The 15,019-nt window shown below is 40.6% G+C and overlaps 1 protein-coding gene across 1 annotated transcript in view; it reads right to left on the bottom strand.

Moving 5' to 3' along the window:
- Positions 1-15,019, bottom strand: part of IFT140 (intraflagellar transport 140) — a 519,705-nt gene that overhangs the window by 447,922 nt on the left and 56,764 nt on the right. The window contains exons 5-6 of the mRNA XM_053694547.1: positions 13,374-13,549; positions 11,565-11,656 (exon numbers count right to left, since the gene is read on the bottom strand). Coding sequence (XP_053550522.1) covers positions 11,565-11,656; positions 13,374-13,549 — 268 coding nt within the window. The remainder of the gene's footprint in view (positions 1-11,564; positions 11,657-13,373; positions 13,550-15,019) is intronic.

Below are 15,019 nucleotides of genomic sequence, written 5' to 3'. Positions count from 1 at the left end.
CAGTGGCATACAGATAGGTGCTCTTTATGTTGCATGCAAAGTAAAAGGCATCACTGAAACAATGTGAAACAGTTATAGCTTTCAGCAGAATTTAGTAAGAGTGTGCATTAGAATTTTGGCTAAAATATATTTTTATAGCTTATAAATGTGTGTTTAGCTTACAATCCTGCAGAATCCTTGTTGTATTGCTTCTCTGATGTTTTGTTCAATGCTGTGAAACGAAATCCATAAAGGGACAAGAATCTCCAAATATTTAGGCTACGTAACTATATACTATATAAGTGACATGACAACATTTCACACATGTAGTTAATCATTTCCAGATGTATTCAGTGTTTTACTTTCTTATGACTTCTACTAGTTCCCCCTTTTCACAAATCTTAGAGTGTTTTACAATGGAATTCTGACATATTTTTACTTTCCATGATAAAGATAAGGAAGCAGCTTTCTGCTACAAATCTTGCCACGGTCCTCACTCAAATCATTAGAGTGAGCCTTACATAAACTTTGACAAATTGTAAAACCCTTGACCCTGTTGAGATACAGGTACTAGATAATTACCCCCATATCCTGAACACAGTGTAAAAAGGCCGCCACTTTTGACTTAAGTTTGGGAACATGAGACAGAAGGAATCGTCCTCAAGGAGGTCTGGACATAAAGCCTATCCGGTAACCCTGAAAAATTATATTTTGAACCCAGGGGTCCTGGACTGACCTGCACCAGGCCTCCTGAAAGAGACTCAGTCTGCCGCTTACAGAACAGAATCTGCTTCGGGGGCCGCACCTTCATGCTGATTTGGTGTTGTTGTTGGACATGGATTGCTTGTTCTTTGACCAAGAAAAAACAGGCTTCCAGGGTGACTTGGAGGGCTCAGAGGAGGACTTCTGATTTTTCATCCTGAGGAAGAAATGCTCATTTCCCACAAGTGACTGTCTTAATAATAGAGTCCAAGGGGCCGATTTATCAAGGGCCGAATGGCCCCTGATGCCCCTGTTTTTCTGTGCAAGCCTTCAGGCTCGCCGGAAGCAGCAGTTATGAAGCAGCGGTTTTAAGACCACTGCTCCTTAACTGGTCCGCTGCGGACATTAATCTGCCCGATCCTATACAATCGGGTTGATTGACACCCCCTGCCAGCGGCCCTGCAATTGGCCGAATCTTCCCTTGGAAGGAAAGTGCCATCAGTCTTTTTTTAGAAATCATGTCTACTGACCAAGATTTTAACCATAAGGATCACCTTGCCACCACTGCCATATACATATTTTTCACATTGATCTTAATAATGTCCATTACAGCATCACAAATAAATGATTGAGCCATTTTAAAGGGCCTTAATGCAATTTTGTAAATCCTTGGTCGAGGAATTGTCTGCCACCATTTTGACTAGGGAGTCCCACCATAGTGCTCTTGCTGCCGCCACACAGGTGAGAGAAACAGCTGGTCTAAGTAAAAGACCTGTTTGGAGAAAGAGTTTCCTTAAGAAAGACTCTAATTTGCAGTCCATTGGGTCTCTAAACTAAGTGCTATTCATCATAGGGATAGTCGTACGTTTGGTGAGAGTGGAAATAGCACCATTAACCTTAGGGATTGTTTCCCACACTTCCACATTTTGTTCTGGAATAGGGTACTTTTACCTTAACCTTGTGGAAGGAGTAAAAGGTACACCTGGCTTTTTCTATTCCTTAGCAATATAGGTAGAGACTAAATCAGGGACCTAGTCTTTAATACCTCATGCAATAAGTTGTGGATATGCTACACCTTAAATCTAAAGACATTGTCATATTCAGGATCAGGAAGGGTCCTGTTCATCTGATGACACTTCCCCATCAGAACTAGATATATTTGTATCCTCTGAGTCAGAGCTCTGTAAGAGCGCAGGAATTTGGGTCTAAGGGGAAGGATTTTGCACATTAACCTCATGAGACTGAGATACATCCCCAAATGTACGTGTACGCTTACTTGGTTTGGAAATTGCCACCAAACAATCTGTCACAATTTCGTAAATTATATTTTTAAATTCAGGAGTAAAATCAGTAGAATCCCCCTAAATAACAAGAATTGGGCAAAATTCCCTTTGAGAAGTGGAAGGTTGTGTTTGGTTTGCATGCAAAATCTGAGATTTACAATTCTCGCAAATTGACCTGGCATACTGGAAATCATTTGCAAACTAAACAAATATATGTAGCTAGAGTGATATCAGTAACTTACTACTCTATAGAATGACACCTTAGATAACCAGCAGTACAGAGAAAACCTGGTAGAGAGCCCGCTACACTATGTAACACTCCTTCAGACACTTATACAATCTCCCAATGTAATAAGCTTTAAAGCCCCCTGGCAGCTCCTGTATGGGTACTCATCCCCTTCCTGGGACTGGCAGGCACTGGAAATAAGTTTAGAATCTGGCCCCAACTGTTGTAAAAGGAATCTAGTTCACGAGGCTCCGTATTGAGTGAGAAAAAGACCAGGAACACTGAGGGGGCAGAGCTACTGCCAGGAGCAAAACCAAAAAACACTTTTGGTTCCTACTGAACAAAATATAGTGCGCCAAGCATAATTATCCCATAAAAATGACAAAACCATGTTCCCCAGCCTAACCGGAGCCTTTACTACAAAACCTCATCTTGCACTAAGCTATTGCCGGTTCTCTTAAAGTGCCCAAATAAATAACCCTTAAGTGCCAGGGGGCTGCTAAGGGTCAGAGGCTTCCCTGACAGGGTTCCCAATGTTGATAGAACTGTTAGGGACCTAATATGGAGAAAAAATGGTATCATGAGGAGAACAGGTTATTTCCCCTGGCTATGCTGTACCTGTGTTAGAGTACCTACAAATAGTCTCTGTGCTGTGTAAAGTCACTTACCTTACACAGCACCCCTCCAACTGGCTTACCAGGCATGCCAATTTATTTCAATGCAGCTGTAGCAATATCCAGTAGAGAGCCCATCCAGTGCAGGTATCGAGTTCTGCAGAGGATTGCAGTTGGAAATACCGGAGTTCCTTATGAGGAGGCTAGGGACGAGACCCTGCGATGCTTGAGGGTAGTTATGGCTAAATTCCCATTAGGGAACTGCTGTGCACGCAGGGTATTCCTGTGTCCCTGTATCATTCAGCTGTTGTGAAGAGTCTTTTCTGTTTTCTTTGTAAATTATACTCCCCAGGGACTCTGGGTCAACCTCTATTCTCAACCATCTCCTACGAGGCCAAGAAGAAAACTAAGAGAGAGATGGGAGGTGGAAGGGTTTTAAAGCTTGTTTATGGGTTCTTGACCTTGTCCTAGTGGAGGGAAATATATCCCATATGTTATGAAGGATTGTGGCCCATCATCATTTTACAAAATAAATTCCTCTTTCCAATGTGGGGTGTAATACCACTATTAAAAAAAATGCAATCATCTACCTAATGTATTTACTGTATGGGAGGCAGTGGCTCCAAATGCTCTATCCCTTCCAGACAGCATATAACACACTCAAAACTCCTCAAATAATATAGGAGATTACTCATTTGCAAATGAGGAGTCTCATATCCTTTCAAAGGGACACTGTACTGCAAACTGTCCTTCTCTTTAATGTGTTACCAATGGTCCATTTTACAGCTTTCATCTGATTAAATCACCACCTATACTGAAAATAATAATATGCTTGTATGATTGGTTAAAAATGTGCGTAAACATTAGATAATAGAAAAGGGAAAGTTATTTTTGTATCTGAAATAGCTGTGAACTACTGTAATGTGGTCTACTTTTTCTGTGGGGCCAGCCCCTTTAATGTTTTTAATGAGCAGTTATTTCAAATACAAAAAAAATGAAAGTACAATTCCCTATACTTTTAATACTCTGAAGTATAACAAGTCATTTTAAACACAATAAGAGGAAACACACTTTACAGTACAGTGTCCCCTTAAAGGGACAATCTAGTCCAAAATAAACTTTCATGATTCAAATAGGTCATGTAATTTTAAACAATTTTCCAATTTACTTTTATCACCAATTTTGCTTTGTTCTCTTGGTATTCTTAGTTGAAAGCTTAATCTAGGAGGTTCATATGCTAATCTCTTAGACCTTGAAGGCCACCTCTTTTCAGAATGCATTTTAACACCTTTTCACCACTAGAGGGTGTTAGTTCATGTGTTTCATATAGATAACACTGTGCTCATGCATGTGACGTTATCTGGGAGCCAGCACTGATTGGCTAAACTGCAAGTCTGTCAAAAGAACTGAAATAAAGGGGCAGTTTGAAGAGGCTTAGATACAAGATAATCACAGAGGTAAAAAGTATATAAATATAACTGTGTTGGTTATGCAAAACTGGGGAATGGGTAATAAAGAAATTATCTATCTTTTAAAACAATAAAAATTCTGGTGTAGACTGTCCCTTTAAGTAACAAGAGATTGCTGTAGAAATCACAATCGCTTTTCGACTAATGCTTTTACTTGGCATTAAAAAGGACCCCAGGATCCCAAATTAAGCACTTCAACTGGCAAATGACACTTTTTTTTTGAAAGAGGAGAGGCTCCTCTTTCAAAGGAGGTCTCACATGATTACCATTGCAATAGTAATCACCTGACAGAACCATAAAAATAGGGAACAACATCAGGGGAATGAGGTAGCCTCTATGTTGCCCCAAAGATACATAGAAACATTGCAGACCCCTTATTTAAAAGCAGCCAATCTGCTCTTTCAAGTGAGTTGTCCTGTTTCTAACCCAGTCTGTGGCATTTTTCATATCTACTATGGGCCAATGTGCTAATGGCCCATATTTTATATTGCACAGCACAAGAGCAGGACCTGTCAATGAGTCTGAACAAGCAAATATGTGGTTAGCAGGCCTGCACTGAAGGGGCTCCAAAGCAGCATCTACTACTACAAAGAGCCCTATGTCTCGTTCAATGTGGATTTAAAAAAAAAAAAGTAAAAAACATAAACAATTATTCTCCTGATTGTTTTTCATTGTGTATAAAACAGTGTGTAGCAAACTTTATAGATATTTAGCATACAAACCGGAAAAACACAATTTATGCTTACCTGATAAATTTATTTCTCTAGTGGTGTATCCAGTCCACGGATCATCCATTACTTATGGGATATTTTCATTCCCAACAGGAAGTTGCAAGAGGACCCACAGCAAAGCTGTTATATAGCTCCTCCCCTTCCTACCATATCCAGTCATTCGACCGAAAAAAAGCAGAGAAAGAAGAAACCATAGGGTGCAGTGGTGACTGTAGTTTAAATTTAAAAATAACCTGCCTTAAAATGACAGGGCGGGCCGTGGACTGGATACACCACTAGAGAAATAAATTTATCAGGTAAGCATAAATTGTGTTTTCTCTAGTAAGGTGCATCCAGTCCACGGATCATCCATTACTTATGGGATACCAATACCAAAGCTAAAGTACACGGATGAAGGGAGGGACAAGGCAGGTACTTAAACGGAAGGTACCACTGCCTGTAAAACCTTTCTCCCAAAAATAGCCTCCGAAGAAGCAAAAGTATCAAATTTGTAGAATTTTGAAAATGTATGAAGCGAAGACCAAGTCGCCGCCTTGCAAATCTGTTCAACAGAAGCCTCATTTTTAAAGGCCCAAGTGGAAGCCACAGCTCTAGTAGAATGAGCTGCAATCCTTTCAGGGGGCTGCTGTCCAGCAGTCTCATAGGCTAAGCGTATTATGCTTCTTAGCCAAAAAGAAAGAGAGGTTGCCGAAGCCTTTTGACCTCTTCTCTGACCAGAGTAAACAACAAACAAAGCAGATGTTTGCTGAAAATCCTTAGTAGCTTGTAAGTAAAACTTTAAAGCACGAACCACGTCCAAATTGTGTAATAGACGTTCCTTCTTTGAAGAAGGATTAGGACACAAGGATGGAACAACAATCTCTTGATTGATATTCTTGTTAGATACCACCTTAGGTAAAAACCCAGGTTTGGTACGCAGGACTACCTTATCAGAATGAAAAATCAGATAAGGAGAATCCCATTGTAAGGCAGATAACTCGGAGACTCTACGAGCCGAGGAAATAGCTACCAAAAAAAGGACTTTCCAAGATAAAAGTTTTATATCAATGGAATGAAGAGGTTCAAATGGAACTCCTTGAAGAACCTTAAGAACCAAATTTAAGCTCCATGGTGGAGCAACAGGTTTAAACACAGGCTTGATTCTGACTAAAGCCTGACAAAAAGCCTGAACGTCTGGAACGTCTGCCAGACGCTTGTGTAAAAGAATAGAAAGAGCAGAAATCTGTCCCTTTAAGGAACTAGCTGACAAACCTTTTTCCAAGCCCTCTTGGAGAAAAGATAATATCCTAGGAATCCTGACCTTACTCCATGAGTAACCCTTGGATTCACACCAATAAAGATATTTACGCCATATTTTATGGTAAATTTTCCTGGTGACAGGCTTTCGTGCCTGTATTAAGGTATCAATGACTGACTCGGAGAAGCCACGCTTTGATAAAATCAAGCGTTCAATCTCCATGCAGTCAGTCTCAGAGAAATTAGATTTGGATGGAGGAAAGGACCCTGAAGTAGAAGGTCCTGTCTCAGAGGCAGAGTCCATGGTGGAAAGGATGACATGTCCACTAGGTCTGCATACCAGGTCCTGCGTGGCCACGCAGGCGCTATTAAAATCACTGATGCTCTCTCCTGCTTGATCTTGTCAATCAGTCGAGGGAGCAGAGGAAACGGTGGAAACACATAAGCCAGGTTGAAAGACCAGGGCGCTGCTAGAGCATCTATCAGCGTCGCCCTGGGGTCCCTGGACCTGGATCCGTAACAAGGAAGCTTGGCGTTCTGTCGAGATGCCATGAGATCCAGTTCTGGTTTGCCCCAGCGATGAATCACTTGTGCAAACACCTCCGGATGGAGTTCCCACTCCCCCGGATGAAAAGTCTGTCGACTTAGAAAATCCGCCTCCCAGTTCTCTACACCTGGGATATGGATAGCTGATAGATGGAAGGAGTGAAACTCCGCCCAGCGAATTATCTTTGAGACTTCTAACATCGCTTGGGAACTTCTTGTTCCCCCTTGATGGTTGATGTAAGCCACAGTCGTGATGTTGTCCGACTGAAATCTGATGTACCTCAGAGTTGCTAACTGAGGCCAAGCCTGAAGAGCATTGAATATCGCTCTTAGTTCCAGAATATTTATTGGAAGGAGAGACTCCTCCTGAGTCCACAATCCCTGAGCCTTCAGGGAGTTCCAGACTGCACCCCAACCTAGAAGGCTGGCATCTGTTGTTACAATTGTCCAATCTGGCCTGCGAAAGGTCATACCTTTGGACAGATGGACCCGAGATAGCCACCAGAGCAGAGAATCCCTGGTTTCTTGGTCCAGATTCAGTTGAGGGGACAAATCTGTGTAATCCCCGTTCCACTGACTGAGCATGCATAGTTGCAGCGGTCTGAGATGTAAGCGTGCAAACGGCACTATGTCCATTGCCGCTACCATTAAGCCGATTACTTCCATACACTGAACCACCGAAGAGTGCAGAATGGAATGAAGAACCCGGCAGGAATTTAGAAGCTTTGATAACCTGGACTCCGTCAGGTAAATTTTCATTTCTACAGAATCTATCAGAGTCCCTAGAAAGGAAACTCTCGTGAGTGGGGATAGAGAACTCTTTTCCTCGTTCACTTTCCACCCATCCGACCTCAGAAATGCCAGTACTACGTCCGTATGAGACTTGGCAATTTGGAAGTTTGACGCCTGTATCAGGATGTCGTCTAAATAAGGTGCTACTGCTATGCCCCGCGGCCTTAGGACCGCTAGAAGCAACCCTAGAACCTTTGTAAAAATTCTTGGGGCTGTAGCTAATCCAAAGGGAAGAGCTACAAACTGGTAATGCCTGTCTAGAAAGGCAAACCTGAGAAACCGATGATGATCTTTGTGTATCGGAATGAGAAGGTAAGCATCCTTTAGATCCACTGTAGTCATATATTGACCCTCCTGGATCATAGGCAGGATGGTACGGATAGTTTCCATCTTGAATGATGGAACCCTGAGGAATTTGTTTAAGATCTTTAGATTCAAAATTGGTCTGAATGTTCCCTCTTTTTTGGGAACCACAAACAGATTTGAGTAAAAATCCTGTCCTTGTTCCTCTTTTGGAACTGGATGGATCACTCCCATAACTAGGAGGTCTCGTACACAGCTTTGAAGCTTTGAAGTCCAGAAGATATCCCTGGGATATAATTTCCAACGCCCAGGGATCCTGAACATCTCTTGCCCACGCCTGGGCGAAGAGTGAAAGTCTGCCCCCCACTAGATCCGTTACCGGATAGGGGGCCGTTCCTTCATGCTGTCTTGGAGGCAGCAGCAGGTTTTTTAGCCTGCTTACCTTTGTTCCAGGTCTGGTTTGGCTTCCAGACCGCTTTGGATTGAGCAACAGTTCCCTCTTGTCTTGCATTAGAGGAGGTTGATGCCGCACCTGCCTTGAAGTTTCGAAAGGCACGAAAATTAGACTGTTTGGCCCTGGATTTGGACCTGTCCTGAGGAAGGGCATGACCTTTTCCTCCAGTGATATCAGCAATGATCTCCTTCAAACCAGGCCCGAATAAGGTCTGCTCCTTGAAGGGAATGTTAAGCAGCTTAGATTTGGAAGTCATGTCAGCTGACCATGATTTAAGCCATAGCGCTCTGAGCGCCTGTATAGCAAAACTAGAATTCTTAGCCGTTAGTTTAGTCAAATGAACAATGGCATCAGAAACAAAAGAATTGGCTAGCTTAAGTGCCCTAAGTTTGCCAAGTATGTCATCCAATGGAGTCGCTACCTGTAAGGCCTCTTCCAGAGACTCAAACCAGAACGCTGCAGCAGCAGTGACAGGGGCAATGCATGCAAGGGGCTGTAGGATAAAACCTTGTTGACAAAATATTTTCTTAAGGTAACCTTCTAATTTTTTATCCATCGGATCTGAAAAACCACAACTTTACTCGACAGGGATAGTAGTACGCTTTGCTAAAGTAGAAACTGCTCCCTCCACCTTAGGGACTGTCTGCCATAAGTCCCGTGTGGTGGCGTCTATAGGAATCATTTTTCTAAAAATAGGAGGTGGAGAGAACGGCACACCTGGCCTATCCCATTCCTTAGTAATAATTTCTGTAAACCTTTTAGGTATTGGAAAAACATCAGTACACACCGGCACTGCAAAGTATTTATCCAGTCTACACAATTTCTCTGGCACTGCAATTGTGTCACAGTCATTCAGAGCAGCTAAAACCTCCTTTAGTAACACGCGGAGGTGTTCAAGCTTAAATTTAAATGTAGAAACATCAGAATCAGGTACTCTGCCTGAGTCAGAAACATCACCCACAGACTGAAGTTCTCCTTCTTCAGCTTCAGCATATTGTGAGGCAGTATCAGACATGGTTCTTAAAGCGTCAGTATGCTCTGCATTTCGTCTAACTCCAGAGCTATCTCGCTTACCTCTAAGTTCAGGTAGTCTGGCTAATACCGCTGACAGGGTATTATCCATGACTGCCGCCATGTCTTGTAAAGTAAACGCTATAGGTGCCCTTGATGTACTTGGCGCCATTTGAGCGTGAGTCCCTTGAGTGGGAGTCAAAGGATCTGACACGTGGGGAGAGTTAGTCGGCATAACTTCCCCCTCATCAGAATCCTCTTGTGATAAATTTTGTAAAGACATAATATGATCTTTATTGCTTAAAGTGAAATCAGTACATTTGGTACACATTCTCAGAGGGGGTTCCACCATGGCTTTTAAACATAATGAACAAGGAGTTTCCTCTATGTCAGACATGTTTATACAGACTAGCAATGAGACTAGCAAGCTTGGAAAACACTTTAATTCAAGTTAACAAGCAATATAAATAAACGGTACTGTGCCTTTAAGAGAAACAAATTTTGTCAAAATTTGAAAAACAGTGAAAAAAGGCAGTTACACCAACAGAATTTTTACAGTGTATGTAATAGGCTAACAGAGCATTGCACCCACTTGCAAATGGATGATTAACCCCTTAGTTCAAAAAACGGATCAAAAAAACGACATAGACTTTTTTTAACAGTCCCAGCAAAGTGCCACAGCTTTACTGTGGCTCCTACCTTCCCCAATAAACGATTTTAGGCTCTTTAGAGATGTCCTGTAGCATTCAGGGGACACCTGATGAAAACTGGATGTCTCAGTCTGTAATTTTAACTGCGCAATAAAGAGCTAAAATAGGCCCCTTCCACTCATATTACAAAAGTGGAAAGCCTCAGGAAACTGTTTCTAGGCAAAATAAAGCCAGCCATGTGGAAAAAATTAGGCCCCAATAAAGTTTTATCACCAAGCATATATAAAAAACGATTAAACATGCCAGCAAACGTTTTATATAGCATATCTATAAGGGTATTACCCCTGAGAGTAAGCATGATACTAGTCGTTATTAAATCACTGTATTCAGGCTTAACTTACATTTATCAGGAATCAGCAGCATTTTCTAGCATTTCCAATCCTAGAAAAAATCATAACTGCACATACCTGATAGCAGAATAAACTGCACGCCATTCTCCCTCTGAAGTTACCTCACTCCTCAGACATGTGTGAGAACAGCAATGGATCTTAGTTACAACCTGCTAAGATCATAGAAAACTCAGGCAGATTCTTCTTCTATCTCTGCCTGAGAAACAATAGCACAACTCCGGTACTATTTAAAATAACAAACTTTTGATTGAAGAAAATAAACTAACTATTTTTCACCACTCTCCTCTTACTACCTCCATGCGCGTTGAGAGTTGCAAGAGAATGACTGGATATGGTAGGAAGGGGAGGAGCTATATAACAGCTTTGCTGTGGGTCCTCTTGCAACTTCCTGTTGGGAATGAGAATATCCCATAAGTAATGGATGATCCGTGGACTGGATACACCTTACTAGAGAAAAGGAAAATTTAGAAACCTCTGTGTACTACTTTAACATACTTTAAGTTCACAAAATACTCTTATTCTGACCAGTTATGGCATAACATTGTTGGTTATTGCAATGACAAATATTGTGAATCTCACAATGGATGGAAAAAATGACTATGATAACCGTTTTCTAGGCATTATAAATAAATATCAATGCAAGCTAAAAACCAACAGCTAATGTCCTTTTCAATGAGCTCTGCTTGTGCAGGCCCATAATTAGCACAAATTCACAATTAAAGGGATACTAAACCCATTTTTTTTCTTTCATGATTCAGATAGAAACTGACAACTAGTTAAACTAATTGTAAGAGAGATACAATAAAGTTTAAAAGAAAAGCAGTTCCACAATTTAACATATAGATTAACTCTGAAAGTACAGAGATTATAAGAGAAATATTAAAAATGTTCCATATCATTCACACAATTACTCTTTAATGAAATCAACTAGGAACATACACGCATACTGTAGCTTAAGCTAAAATAAAAACACTTGAACTCGTTGGATTGCTTTAAGCAATCAAGTATAGAAGCAATAATAAGTAATGTCTTACAGCCTAGGTCTTGAAAATATATAGTAAGCTAAGACCTTACAATCCGAGGGCTGTATTTAACTTTTAATCTATAGGTCAAACATATCATTAATTTATTTTTGTATTTCATGGTGTTCAATTTTACCTTATCACAGGTTCCCCCGTTGCAGTAATCAACAGTCTGTTATCCACCCAAAGGATGTCAGCAGCCTGCCCGATCTTTCCTGTCAGCTTCACCTGTACAGATAAAAGTCCTTTAACTTTACCTGACAACATCCCAGCAACTATTATTGCATGTTGCATCACATTACAATTAGCTGCCTTTTGATACAATGAACTGTACTTTTTATTCTGGTGTGCATATATCACAATGATCTTTTAAGTGAAATACTATAATTAACTTTGCCTTACAAATACGGTAATATATAGTCGGATCAAACATTTTTATTTTTTTATTTAACACAAACGTCCCAAGTGACATTTACAGGCATTTACAAGAAAATAAGGCTTGTGTGCAAAAAATATCTTTAATGCCAAGTTAGTATTATAACCTCAACATTCTAAAAGTTAACTATGAAGGAAAGTAAAAGTAAGGAGGAAAAGTGACACCTACGCAATATATAAAGGAAGTAATAAAGTATGTCCTCCACGTGCTATAGACACTTTCATGAGCTACATAGGCCACTTTTGGACCTCACACAATATGCAAAAGTATTAGGGCTGACTGAGAGACTAAATAACAGTGTAGGCCACATGTGGACCTAATAGCTATAAAGCAAAAGGCTAGAAAATAATTAGATGATATCATAGCATAAGTCATCAGCATTGCAACCTAGGGTTAGCTAACAACCTTAATGGGATATGAAAGAGTGCTCCTTTAGTAAAAAACAGATTGTGTCTTACAAAATGAGCACTAAGAAATTCTCAGTGTAGCCCCTGCTTACAGCTAAATAAGGGAGCAGACATGCTGAAAGCCAAAGTTGCAATCTTCCTCTTCTGAGCATGGGCAGAAGCTGACTTCTTGTCTCCCTAGCTTTCATTGAATAGTAAACTAGTTCATGTTACTCTAGAAGACTACATAATCACGCTAGATATGCCTTCCTGTAGAGACCCCAGCCCTACAAGAAAGTAATAATACACTGAACAAATTAAATTAAAAAAAAAAGGTAAAATCCTTTTAAAATGATGAATAAAACAAATTATGATTTTTATTAAAGGGACAGTCAACACCAAGCATATTCCCCTATATGAAGACATTTAGAATGTGAAATATTTACAGTACATACACAGTTAAACACTTTATTAAATGTGTATATTGCATAAATATGATTTTCATGTTTTCTGCTACACATATAAACACACACACACACACACACATATATATATATATATATATACACACACATACATACATACATACATACATACATACATACATACATATACATATTTAGACATGTACTGTATATACCTCTATGTTAAAGCCCTTTGCAGCCTTTTTTTCTAACATGTGTGACCTCATATCTTTGAGCCCTTATAACTTTTTATGGCAACATTTTTTTATATTTTTTTTATCAGACAGTGTTATTATGAGTGTAACCGTACTTTTAAATATCATTTTGATCTGTTTTGTGCAACTTTTTAGTCTCATGCAACAGTTAACCAGAGCTTTGAAGTCATGTTATCCCGACGCACGTTAAAGTAAATTGTGCTCAAGCGAATGCGTTTGCTTTCACCATGTAATACGTGCGCTACTTCCCACGTGCACAAAGAGCTGCGATAAACCTCTTATCGCTTGTGCACAACAGTTAGCAGACCACTCATAATCTAGCCCATTGTGTTTAAACATTTTCATAGCCAGTTATGTCATGAAACTAATCACAAGACCACATATTATGGATGTGAAGCTCAGAAGAAAACTTACTACTGAATTTCCTTGCTCGTCCAACCCTACCTTTGTAATCTCCTGAACTGCTCCTTCTGGACTAAAGAAGAACTGGGATAGCAGCAGGTTTTCTGTAATCACCACCAAAAAAGCCTTCTTCTCCATGAAAAACAGCCTTTGAACTGGGTTGTCCACACATACTAGCTGCTTGGTTTTACCCTGCTCATTTATCCAATGAACACAACCTGCAATCAATAAAGCAGAAATTCATCTATCATAAGTCTTTAGAGGATTTTTGTGCTAAGAAATATTTTTTTAGCTAAATTTTAATGAATTACTGCCCAGTATCTAAAAATAATCTTAAAAACATAGGCTGTTTATTTCATAAAAATTTTGAAAGACGCTTCATTTTTAAAATATTTACCATTGAGTTCTGGTAAACATACCGCCGTTGCTCTGCCCACATGTCCTACTTTCTTTAGCAAATTGATGACAAATCCAGCTTCCTCTAATCGTTGTAAATACTTACCTTTTAAACTTGACAGCAGCTCCAGCTTCCTGCGGTCGTTGCAAGCCATTTCTGACGTCAGAAATGATGGATAGGTTATCCTCCAATCACGGCTCCCCCCCCCCCCCCCCCCGGGGAAATCAGTGTCTGATTCAGCGCCGTGATTGGAGGAAGCCGGATTCCTCATTTTAGACCCAGGAAGAGGCTTTGCGACGGGCGGAGGAAGCTGGAGCGGCTGTCAAGGTTAAAAGGTAAGTTTTTTTCACAACAGGAGTGAAATGTAAATTTTTATGAATTAAAGTGCCCCTGTTTTTAATCAAATTTTTAAAAACCGGGCCCTTTAGCATCAAAATTGACATTCACTTTAAATCAGCAGTAGCAAAGTGGCAAACCTTAACACGCTTGCTCAAGGAAGCAAGAATTATTTTTATTTTTTTGGAAATTAATTCCAGTTTGGACATATCTTCTCAAAAAAGGTTTGCTACTCCTGACCTAGATGCTCTAAAAACATATTCAATCACATGAGGCCACTTAAATTTACTTAAGGGCGACAACAAATCAGCTTGCATATGACCTAATACCATATGTGGGTCGCATGTATCTTAAAGAAACAGCCAAAATTAAACTTAAATGGCTTGGATAAAGCATGCAAGTTTAAACACCTTTGCATTGTAATTATTTTCTCAATTTTGCTTAGTGAAAGAATAATCCTAGGTGAGCTCAGGAGCAGACATGTGTCCTTGGCCATTTGGCAGCCGTGTTTGCAATAATGTTTATAGTAATGTTTTACATTGTTGCAAATACTGCTGCCTTAGGGGCATATTTATCAAGCTCCGAATGGAGCTTGATGCCCCTTGATGCTCGCCAGAAACAGCAGTTATGAAGCAGCGGTCACAAAGACCGCTGCTCCATAACCTGTCCACCTGCTCTGAGCAGGCGGACAGACATCGCCGGAAATCAGCCCGATCGAGTATGATCGGGTTGACTGACACCCCCCTGCTGGCGGCCTATTGGCCGCGAGTCTGCAAGGGCGGCGTTGCACCAGCAGCTCTTGTGAGCTGCTGGCGCAATGCTGAATACGGCGAGCGTATTTCTCGCCGTATTCAGCGAGGTCTGTCGGACCTGATCCGCACTGTCGGATTAGGTCCGACAGACCTTGATAAATAGAGCCCATAGACTGCTAAAGACACATGCATGCTCCTAAGCT

This window comes from Bombina bombina, chromosome 11 (assembly GCF_027579735.1).
Source record: "Bombina bombina isolate aBomBom1 chromosome 11, aBomBom1.pri, whole genome shotgun sequence".
Classification (NCBI taxonomy): domain Eukaryota; kingdom Metazoa; phylum Chordata; class Amphibia; order Anura; family Bombinatoridae; genus Bombina; species Bombina bombina.
This window is presented reverse-complemented; position numbering and strand designations above follow the sequence as displayed.